Consider the following 12,293-nt stretch of genomic DNA (forward strand, 5'->3'; position numbering starts at 1 on the left):
TTTATGTCATTATTTTTTTTAATTACCACAATTTTTTCTCCTTTTTGTTTTAGTTTCATGTTTTTTTTTTAACAAAAATCACTGGTTTTTAACATGGGTTTTTTAGCTTTTATTTAAAATTAGAATTTTTCCTTTTAATTTCTAAGTCTCTTGGAATCTCTACTGTCTTGAAAACCTTTTTAACTTCCATCTAGCTTTCTTTATAGTATGATAATATAAGAGTTATCAGTAGAGCATTTTCACTGATACAATGTCAAGTTCTATATAAAATTTCTAAGGTGTTCAATATTTTCCTAATTTTTTAGGGAACCTAGGAAAGTTGTTCTTCATCGTGGCTCAACAGGCCTTGGTTTCAACATTGTAGGAGGTGAAGATGGAGAAGGAATATTTATTTCCTTTATCTTGGCTGGAGGACCTGCTGATCTTAGTGGAGAACTCAGAAAAGGAGATCGTATTATATCGGTAGGATATGTTAATCAAATTATGTTTTTATTATTATAACTATGACCTGACCTATTATTAAAAGTTTTGTTTTTTACATCCTAAAGTTATGGGAGATATTTTGGTTGTTTTCTTACCATTTTGCAACTGAATTGTAGGATTGCAGTGTTGTCAGAGAACATGTTCTATAGGATAGATTTTCTTTTGATATTTGACTTACCTGTAAGCAGGTCAGTCTTTATAAATGTGCTTGAAGAAAGTATGTATTCCCTATTTGTTGACTGCAAGGTTATCTGTATGTTTATTTGTGTAGTGCAGATCTTCTTTATACTTTAACCTGTTGTCTGTTTGATCTATTATTAAAAGAAATTTTTTAAGCTTCTCAATGTGATGGTGGGTTTAGCAGTTTGTCCTTGCAGTGATGTTTAATTTTTATATCTTTGAAACTATATTATTAGATGCATCTAAGTTTAGAATCATTATTCCTTCCTGGTGAGTTGAAATTTTTTATCATTATGTAGTAATCCTCTTTATAGTAATGGTTTTTACCCTAGAAGCTATGTTGCCTGATATTAATATGGCTCTTTTTGGCTTGATATTTGCTTCATCAAATTATCTTTATTTCACCCTCACTTGTAAATATAATTCAGTGTAAAGTGCTAGGTTGACAGCTGTTGTCTATCAGTACTTTGAAGATATTGTTTTATGCTATCTGGCTTCTTTCGTTGCTATTTACGAAGAAGATCTGCACTGTATCTTGTTTGCAAGTGATTTGGTTTGTTTTTCTTTTTTTCCACTGACTGCTTTTTAAAGTCTCTTACTTTTTTTGGTATACTACAGTTTAACTAAAATGTGTTAATGTCTAGCATTTTATTTATTCTGTTTGGGATTCATTCTGCTTCCTGGATCAGAGGAGTCCTGTCTTTAATCAATTCTGGAATCTTAGCCAGTATTTTTTCAAATTTTGCCTTTCCCACATTGTGTGGATTCTGTCCTCCTTCAGTTCCTTTGAGAGGATATTATCTTTCTGTTCTGCATGTCTTTTAACCCCAATTTCATATTTATCAACTCTCTCTCCTTGTACTTAATTTCAGTCATATCTGTTTTCTAGTTCATAAATTTTCTTCGTCTGCTCTTTAAGCCAAAACTAATTTTTTAATTTCAGAGTACCCTTTGCTTTCTAGAAATTCTTTCTGGTTTTTTTTTCAGTCTGTCTTGGTGGTTTTTGTGGATTCTTTGTTATTTATAGTTTCTAATATTCTTTCAGATTTTTCCTCTATTTTATCTTAAGTGCTATAAGTAATAGTTGTATTTTTTTAAGCTTATAGGTAACTAATACATGTGACCTGTGATAAATTGTTTTATTCTAAATTTTACATTGTGAGTTTGTTTTCAGTAGTACTTGATAGAGTGATGGGAGAAAGAGAAAGAATAGATGGGGATGGGGGAAACCAGCCAAAACTGTACCTAACATGTAATGGCATCACTGGACTAGAAAAACTAATAAAAATTCTAGGAAGCCACAGAGCAAGTCTTAACACCTGTCAACTCTTTCCCATTGGTCTTCACTGAGTGCTCAGATGCAATAAACCAAAGGTTGGGAACCAACAGAAGAGAACTGAGAAAAAAATCATTACTGAATCATACAAGGTACCTGCTCAATAAAAATAGGGGACCTTGGGCAGATCTGTAAAAACCAGCCCTGGGAACTCTGTACTTGAGCTGTTAAGATATAAGGGTTGGGGGGAGATAAGAGAGTTCAGAAAAAGCCCTCTGAGACTATGTGGACAGAGTGATATCTCCAAGACACAGCAAGCCTGGGACAGATCTTGAGAACAAAGAGAACTTAAAGCTGGCAGCAGGTTAATAAAGCAGACAGTTTTAAAAGTCAGTAGTTCGGCTATAAAACGCTAAGTGATCCTCGTAGTCTCCAGGATCTAGTGCTAATACTCCCACCTTACGTCCCTCAGGGGAAAACGTCTTAATCCTGCTCTCAGAACATCTGAAGCTAAACTTAATTAAAACTGCAATAAAATATAGTTGTAGTTCCCCCCACTGTTGTGGTCCAACACAAGGGTTGTTCCCTATTCTGGGATTAAATAGTACTTGTTTCAGCCTCTATTGTTATTTTATCTGAAATTGTCTATTTTACAATTAAAAATTACAAAACATGCCAAAAAAGGAAGAAAAGAAAACTAGTTGTCAAGACAGAAAGCAGTCAATAGAATTAAATCAAGAGAAGGCTCAGATGTTCAATTTATCAAACACGGACTTGAAAATAAGTGTGATAAAATCATGATGAGGATGAAGTGATGTTGATAAATACTAAAGAATACAGGAGTAAAGGTAGAAAATACGGATGAAAAGATTGGAGAATTTAGACAAAGACATCAATACTACAAAAAAGGATCCATGGAATGGCTAGAAATTTTTTAAAAAACTGTCAAAAATGAAAATTTTATTTAAAAGACTTAATAACACACTGGACTCAACAAAGGAAGGAATCCGTGAACTTGAGCATAAGACAAAGTTTCCATCCAACCTGAAACTTAAGGAGCAGTGTGTAGAATTTGGGAAGAAAAAGCAGACCAAAGCATCCAAGGTCTATGGAACAGCATCAATCTAATAAAGAGGAGACAGAATCTCTGAAAACATAATGACTATTTTCTAAAACTGATGAAAAATACCAGCCCACAGGTCTATGAAGCTCAGCAAACAAGACCTAGATATACTAGAAAGCTACACTAAAGAGCACGTGTTAAAAGCAGTCTTAGAAACAACACATTACCTACATAGGAACAATACAAATGACAACTGACTTCTCGATAGAAATATTAGAAGGCAAAGCCAACTGAAGGATATCTTTAAAGTGCTTAAGGAAAAAACTGTAAATCTAGAATCCTATATCCAGTGAAATTATTTAAGAGAAATGAAGTTGAAATAAAGACATTTTCAAACAGACAAGCAGCTTAGAGAATTTGTCCCTTGCAAACCTACAAGAAATACTAGAAGAAATTGTTCTGGTTAAGGAGAAATTATATCAGATGAAACCCTAGATCTGCAGAAGGAAATTAAGAACAACAGAAGGGGTACCTGGATAAATATAAAATATACATTTTTTAATTTTTTAAAAAATAATTGTACATATTTGGTAAGACTATTAGCTATTTAAAACAAAAATAATTGCATTATATACTAGGGGTTATTGACATACAGAAGTAAAATATAAGGGCACTAGAGCACAAGTTGATAGGGAAAATGGAATTATACTAGTGTTTCTCATAGTTTGTGAAGTGATATAAAATTATTTGAAAATAGACTGTGAGATCTTATATTTACATGTCATTATTTCTGGAGGAAGCCCTAGAAATACTCCCAAGAGCTGTAGTTTTAAAAATTCAATACAGGGACTAAAGTGAAATATGAAAAAAATACGTGCTTCTTATAAACAGAGGCAGAAAAGGAGGGGAAAAAAGAGGAAGTAAAAAGCAATATGAAGATGTGAGATTGAAATCCAACTCTGTTAGTATCTACATTGCAGTTAACACTCTTAAGATGCAGAAATTATTAGCTTGGTTCAAAAAAAACCCAAGACCCAAATATATACTCTTCACCAGAAATTCACTTTAAATATATAAAGACTCATATGTTCTAAGTAAGAGAGTAGAAGAAAGTAAACTATATAAACAAAATATGAAAGATGGTGTGACATACTCCTGTGAGGCAAAATACACTTCAAGACAAGTAGTATTATTGATAGATTTTTTTATAATGATGAAAAACATTATTTAATCATGAAGACATAACAGTGTTCAGTGTGCATGTGCCTAATAATTCATTCAAAATACATGAAGCAAAAATTGCCAGAACTAAGGAAAGAAATGGAAAAATCTACAATCAAGTTGGGGATTTAAACACCTTCTTCCATAATTGATAGAATAAGTAGACAAAAGAAAAAAGAAATTTGTGTCCTTATCACTCATCATCTACAAAAATTAATTCGAAATGGATGATAGAACTAAATTTCTAGGGGCACCTGGGTGGCTCAGATGGTTAAGCGTCTGCCTTCGGCTCAGGTCATGATCTCAGGGTCCTGGGATCAAGCCCTGCATCGGGCTCCCTGCTCCGCGGGAAGCCTGCTTCTCCCTCTCCCACTCCCCCTGCTTGTGTTCCCTCTCTCGCTGTGTCTCTCTCTGTCAAATAAATAAATAAAATCTTAAAAAAAAACAATCAGTCTTAAGGGTTTTCTGTATTTCGTGACAGTGTCTACACAACATATGCAGTTGTCAAACTCTTAACTGTAAGCTAAAAAGATGAATTTATTGAAGGTAAATTATGCCTAAATAAAAGGAGATACAGGGGATCCTTGAACAACACGGGGTTGAACTGCATGCGCCCACTTATATGCAGATTTTTTGGATAAATACAGTCTAGTATACTAAATGTATTTTCCTTATGATTTTCTTTTTAAGATTTATTATTTGAGAGAGAGAGAGAAAGCACATGAGTGAGGGGAGGAGCAGAGGGAGAAGGAGACAGTCAGACTTCCCACTGAGCAGGGAGCCTGATGGGATGGCAGGGCTCAACCTGAGCTGAAATCAAGAGTCAGACACTTAACTGACTAAGCCAGGTGCCACCCCCGCCCCCATGATTTTCTTAATAACATTTTCTGTAGTTTATTGTAAGAATAAAGTATATAATACATACACAATTGGTAAGACTTCTAGTCAACAGTAGGCTATTATTAAGATTTTGAAGAGTCAAAAGTTATATGTGGATTTTTAACTGTGGAGGGCCAGCATATAGCCCATATCTTACCCAGTTGAATGGCTAAAAAAAAAAAAATTGATGACAAACATTGGTGAGGATGTGGTGCACTGGTAGCTCTCATTCATTACTGTTGGGCATATTGTACAGTCACTACAAGAATTTTGGGGGAAGTTTTTGAGAAATTAAACATACAACTAACCTTATCACCCAGATTTTACCCAAGAAATCATGTCTACAGAAACACTTAACAGAAATGTTCATAACAGCCTTATTAATAATAATTTAGATCTGGATATGACTCAAGTGTCCATCAATAGTCAAGTAGCTAAATAAGTTGGAGTACATTTATACAATATAATGCTTACCAATAAATAACAAACTACTGAAACACAACAGCATAGATAACACTAAAGAACATCACATTGAGTAAAAACACCACAAAAACACATACAGTAAGATTCCAGTTACATGATAATCATGAGTAGACAATAATTTCTAGTGAGAGAAGTCAGTGGTTGCTGGTGATTATATTGATTATAAAGAGGTATGATGGAAATTTCTGAGTTGGATGATGGAAAATGTATATATCTTGTTTGCATTTGTGGTTTCATGTGTGTATACAGTTGTTGAAAATTCTTTGAACTGAACTGTTCAAATTTTTACATTTTATTGCTTGTAATTTCATACTGTAATTTAAATTTTTTAAATAAGTTATAGTGTGATAAGGACAAATTGGTGGAAAGGAATGAATTTGTTAAAAATAAATGTTAGAGTAATTAGCTAGTTGTTTGGGGGAATAAAATTAGCTTAGAGCCTTACTTCACACTTTGTGTCAAAATAAATTTTCAGTTGGCTTAGAGTTAGGTGCAAAATATTCAAAGCAAAAATAGATGTTTTTTTAAATTGTCCATGTGGGACAATTTTATATGGGTCACTGACATACTGCTACAGTATGTTAGACTGACCAACGCAAACTCGTTCACCCAGAACTTTCCCATCTTTAGCGCTGAAAGCCCCATGTCTGGAAATGCCTTTAGTCTTGATTTTAAAACTGAAAATCCAAGACAGTCCAGGCCACTTGCTCACCCTAATGTGAGTGTAAGTTACATACAGCCTTATGTTAGGCTATATGCATCAATAGCCTTAACATTTTAATGCTTACTAAACTTCTCCAGGGAAGTAGCCTGACAGCAGTAGGAAAAACCTCAGGAGAAAAACATGAAAAAAGATACTTAAAACTAAAAGAAAAGCCTGTTAGTCAGGAACAAACTAATTTAAGTACCTCATTAGACAAAATTTAGCTGTTTTCAGTCTTCATCTTGAATCAGGATCACTTCAAGGCCTTGTTAAAAAACAGATTCTTAGACCCCATCCCTGAAGTTTCCAATTCAGTATGACTTGGGTAGGATCTAAAATTCTATATTTCTAACAAGTTTTCATGAGATACTGATGTTGCTGCTCTGGGGACCAAACTTTAAACTACTATTCTAAAGACCATCCCTCTTATTGGTGTTCTTAATGATAGCCCACATCACTGAGAAAAGTATAAATAAGTTACTTGGGAAAGCATGGAAATAAATCATAGGTTTTATAAAATATTCTTTCTGATAAATTTAATTTTGTTGAAGAAAGAAGCTTTTGAAATCAAGATTCATTACATATATAGAACACTGTAGTTTTCAGTATGGTATAAATTAGGTATTACAGTTATTCCAGTTATGAGAAGTATGATGTAGAATACAATTTATGTTTGCTAAAAATTTAGATTCATAGAATCTTAGAATCACAAGTGACCCAAAAGACTTCTCTCCTCTATAAAGAAGTGAGAAAAGTAGCCAAAATTGTCAAAATGAAGTTGTTCAGAACTCTGGAATTTAACCAAAGGCTTGCAGCAATTCAGGAAGTTTATTCCAAAAAAAAGCTAAATCTTCATAAGAGGGAGCTTTTGGAGTATTAACTTGCTTACGTCCCATCCTCTGCTCTCCAGCATCACATTAGTCTTGAGAAATAGTCCATTTATAGTGAAAATCAGTAACCTCACAGCCACTAGAGAGCAAGATGCAAGTAGAACTTTCAGAGCGTCTTTCCCGATAATTGTCATAATTTGACCTGTCTGGTGGTTCTTTAAGAACCCATTTGCAAAGCTCTCTGTTTTGACCTGAATCAGAGCTCCACTAATGCAAAAGCCTTTTTCCCTGGGGTATTTGTCAAAACAGTTATAGGCACATATGACTGCCTGAGACATTGGGTAATAGTTGAAGCAAACAGTATATTAATCAAAAGCTTAAAAGGATAAACTGGGGAATGAGTCTCCATTAAGGCCTTTGAAAAACTCTGACATAGTCCTTGGACTCTAGGAAGACACATGTATGTTCTGGACACTGCATATTCAGGGAAGACCTGAAAAGGTCCTAACCTCTCACCTCTGACTGATCATGAGGCTCTGGGTGGACAGGAAGTGACAAGGCAGAGTTATCAGTTGCCTAGCTGTATTTTGAAGGCATTACCCAACATGTAAACAGAGCCCTTCAGCAAAGAGTCCAGGCATTAAACAAAATCTCTTTCCAGTCATTAACTGACCACCAAGCTAACCAGGCAGAGACTTCATTGGCAAACACATCAAAAAATACAAATTTCATAGAAATTTCACCAAAACCGACGATCATAAGCCACAACAATAACAAGCCCTGGGCAGGAGGACATATCTGATTTCTAGAGTTGCTACATTATATTATTTTAAGTGTCTAGTTTTCCACAAAAAAATCATGAGACATGCAGATAAACAAGAAAATGTGGCCTATACACGGGGCGGGGAAAGCAGTCAATAGAAACTGTCCCTAAGGAAGCAGAACATTGGATTTACTAAACCAAGACATTAAATTAGATATTTTAAATATGTTCAAAGAACTAAATAATGAAAGGAAAAATAAAGGAACAATATCTCAGCAGGTAGAGAATACCAATAAAGAGATTTCTATTATAAAGAAGAACCAAATAGAAACTCTGGAGTTGAAAGATACAATAACTAAAAAGCAGAAGTGCTCTAGACAAACTCAACAACAGCTATGAGCTAGCAGAAGAAAAAATCAGCAAACTTGAAGATACATCTCTTGAGATTATCCAGATGAAGAAAAGGAAAAATAAAAAAATTAAGAGCCTCAAAACCTTGTGGGGATATCATCAAGTGTATAGCATATACGTAATGAAGTCACAGAATGACAGGAGAGGTAGGAAGTGCCAGAAAGATTGAGTAAATAATGACTAAAAACTTTCAAAATGTGGGCACCTGAGTGGCTCAGTCGTTAAGCGTCTGCCTTCGGCTCAGGTCATGATCCCAGATCCTGGGATCGAGCCCCGCATCGGGCTCACTGCTCCGCGGGAAGCCTGCTTCTCCCTCTCCCACTCCCCCTGCTTGTATTCCCTCTCTCGCTGTGTCTCTCTCTGTCAAATAAATAAATAAAATCTTTAAAAAAAAACAAACAAACAAAACAAAAAAAAAACTTTCAAAATGTGATGGAAAAATATTGTACCACATCTGAGAAGCTTAGTGATGCACTCCAAGTAGAATAAATTTGAAGAGATCCATACTGTGCACATATCATAATCCAACTGTCAAAAGACAAATATTGAATCTTGATAGTAGAGAGAAATGATTCATTACATAGAGGGAATCTTCAATAATATTAACAGTGATTTCTCATCAAAAACCATGGAAGCCAGAAGACAGTAGGATGACATACTCAAAGTTCTGAAAGAAAAAAAGTTATTAACCAAGGATTCTATATCCAGGAGCAAAACTATCCTTCAGAAATGACAAATCAAGACATTCCCAAGTAAACAAAAGCTGAGGAAGTTCATCTCTAGTAGATCTGTCCTGCAAGAAATACTAAAGGGAATCCTTCAGACTAAAATAAAAGGACAGTAGACAGTAACCTAAATCCATATGAAGAAATAAAGAGTGTTGTTAAAGGTAACTACATAGATAAATGTAATACAGTAGAAGTGTATTTTTTGTTTGTAACTCCTTTTTTCTCCGGGCACACATTTTAAAAAGATGTAATTTATGTGACAATAGTGTCACAAGGCAGGTAGAGGGCACAGAGTTTCCTTTCATTATTTAGTTCTTTGAACATATTTAAAATATCTGATTTAATGTCTTGGTTTAGTGATTCAAAAGACAACTGAATAAAGCAATAATTTAAATCTGTGCTGATGGGCACACATTTTAAAAAGATGTAATTTATGTGACAATAGTGTCACAAGGCAGGTAGAGGGCACAGAGTTTTATATACCAATGAAATTAAGATGGTATAATCCAAAGTGTAGAACACTATGTTAATTATAATCCAGAGATAAATAGCTGAAAATACATATAATAAACAATGGAGTTAAAATGGTACACTAGAAATTATCTGTTTAACAAAAGAAGGTAGAAATGGAGGAATGAAGGAACAGAAAAGATATCAGACATGAAAAAAACAAATAGCAAAATAGATGACACAAATCTTTTTCAATAACTACATTAAATGTAAATGAATTAAACACTCTAATTAAAAGACAGATATTAACAGGGTAGATTTAAAAAAAGAAAAAGAAAAAGAAAACAGGATCCAGGGTGCACCTGGGTGGCTGAGTCAGTTGATCGTCTGACTCTTGGTTTTGGCTTAGGTCACAATCTCAGGATCGTGAGATCGAACCCTGTGTCGGGCTCCATGCTCACTGGGGAGTCTGTTTGAGTCTCCCTCTGCCTCTACCCCTACCCACCTTGCATGTGCATGCACGTGCTTTCCCTCTCTCTTAAATAAATCTTTAAAAAAAACAGGATCCAACTATATGCTGTCTATGACAGACACATTTTAGATTCAAAGACAGTGGTTTACTTTTCAACAAAGATTAAAACTAAAAGGTTGGAAAGGATATACTATGCAGGCAGTAATCAGGAAACACCTGGAGTGACTATACTGATGTCATAAAAAGAAAACTAAGATAAAAATTGTTACTAAAGACAAAGTACATTTTATAATGTATATGTTCTATAGATTATATATGATATAGTATATATTGTATATATTATATTATTGTTGATGAATTTCTTGAAAGACATAAACTATTGAAACTGACTCAAAAAGAAATTGAAAATCCGTATAGACCTATAACAATTAGAGACTGAATTGATAAAACATTTCACAAAGGTAAGAGCCCAGGACCAGATGGTTTCACTGGTACGGTCTACTAAACATTTAAAGAATTAACACCAGTCATTCACAGACTTCCCCCAAAAAGGAATAGGCATGAAGAACACTTCCCAACTCATTCTAGGAGGACAGTATTGTTCTTTTATCAAACCAGACAAAGACATAATAGAAGGAGAAAACAACAAACCAATATTCCTTACATCCTTAGAGATGTAAAAATCCTCAACAAAATTGCAAACTGGAGACAGAATGATAAAAAAACATTATATACCAGAATTTAAAAAAGGACTATATACCATAACCAAGTGAAATTTATCCAAGAAATGAATGGTTGGTTCAGCATTAGAAAATTAATCAAAGTAAACACTGTATTAATAGAGTAAGGGACATAAATGACACAATCATCTCAATAGACACAGAAAAAGCACTTCTTGAAACCAACACCATTACATCTTTCCCTCTAAGAAGATCATAAACAAGACAAGGGTGTCTACTCTTGTCACCTGTATTCAATATCATACTGGAGTTTTTAAACAGGGCAGTTAGGCAAGAAAAAGAAATAAAAGGCTTCCAGATTTAAAACAATGAAGGAAAACTATCTCTATTTGCAGATGTCATGATCTCTTATATACAATCAGAAAATCCAGCAACAATAACAAAAAAGCTATTAGAGTTAATAGACAAGTTCAGCAAGTTTGCAGGACAGAAAACCACTGTACAAGAAACAGCTGTATTTCTATATACCAACATTGAACTACCCAAAAGTGAAATTAAGAAGGGGTACCTGGGTGGCTCAGTCGGTTGAGCATCCAACTCTTGATTTCCAGGGTCCTGGAATCAAGTGCCACTTCAGGCTCCTTGCTCAGCAGGGAGTCTGCTTGAGGGTTCTCATTCTCTCCCTCTGCCTCTGTCTGCCTTGCACTCTCACTCTCTCTCTCTCCCCCTCTGCCTTCCCCTCTCCCTCCCTCTCCCCCCTTAAGATAAATAAGTCTTAAAAAAAAAAAAAGAAAGAAAGAAAACAGTTTCACTTATAAGAGTAAAACACCTAGGAATAAAGTTAAAATGCAGATAAAATGTGGAGTATCTATATGATAGAATATTATTCAGCCATAGTAAGTAATGGGACACTGATACATGCTACAACAAAGATGAACCATGAAAGCATGCTAAGTGAAAGAAGCTAGACACTAATGGCCACATATCATAGTATCCCATTTATTTAAAAAGGAAAGAATAGATAAATCCATGGAGACAGAAAGTAGATTAGTAGTTGCCAGGAGCTAAGGGAGAAGGGGAATGGCTGCTAATGGGTAGTGGGTTTCTTTTTGAAGTGATGAAAATGTTTGGAATTAGATCATAGTGCTAATTACACATCCTTTTGAAGGTACTAAGAACCACTGAATTGTACACTTCAAAAAGGTGGGTTTTATGTAAATTTTTTAAGTGATAGTGTAAAAAAAGTGACCTTAAGGCTGTTTACACAAATATGTCTCTCAGTGCAAGGATTTCTTTTAAAATATCCTTGATAATGTATCTTCTATTAAAATGTTTGGTGATATTTTAGAAAGTTTTTATAATTTGTAGTCTTACTAAATTATTCTTTTTTGAATCTTATACAAGATGTCCAGATCTTTTCTGTAGCAAAAAGATTTGCTGCTCAGGAATAATTCATTAAAAATTATAATCTTTTCAGGATGCTTGGGTGGCTCAAGTCGGTTAAACATCAGACTCCTGATTTTGGCTCAGGTCATGATCTCAGGGTCGTGGGATCGAGCCCTGTGTTGGGCTCTGAACTCAGCACAGAGTCTGCGTGCCCCTCTCTCTCCCCCTCTGCTTGCTCGCTCGCTCTCAGAGAAAGGAAGGAAGAAAGGAGGGAAGGAGATTTTT

The 12,293-nt window shown here is 34.7% G+C and overlaps 1 protein-coding gene across 10 annotated transcripts in view; it reads left to right on the forward strand.

Annotated features, from left to right (window-relative positions):
• Positions 1-12,293, forward strand: part of DLG1 (discs large MAGUK scaffold protein 1) — a 252,742-nt gene that overhangs the window by 179,242 nt on the left and 61,207 nt on the right. For all 10 annotated transcript variants that reach the window (XM_034999873.1, XM_034999872.1, XM_034999871.1 and 7 more), the window contains one exon: positions 306-462. In XM_034999873.1, coding sequence (XP_034855764.1) covers positions 306-462 — 157 coding nt within the window. The remainder of the gene's footprint in view (positions 1-305; positions 463-12,293) is intronic.

Source organism: Mirounga leonina, unplaced genomic scaffold (genome assembly GCF_011800145.1).
Source record: "Mirounga leonina isolate KUSES-001 unplaced genomic scaffold, KU_Mleo_1.0 Mir_115, whole genome shotgun sequence".
NCBI lineage: Eukaryota > Metazoa > Chordata > Mammalia > Carnivora > Phocidae > Mirounga > Mirounga leonina.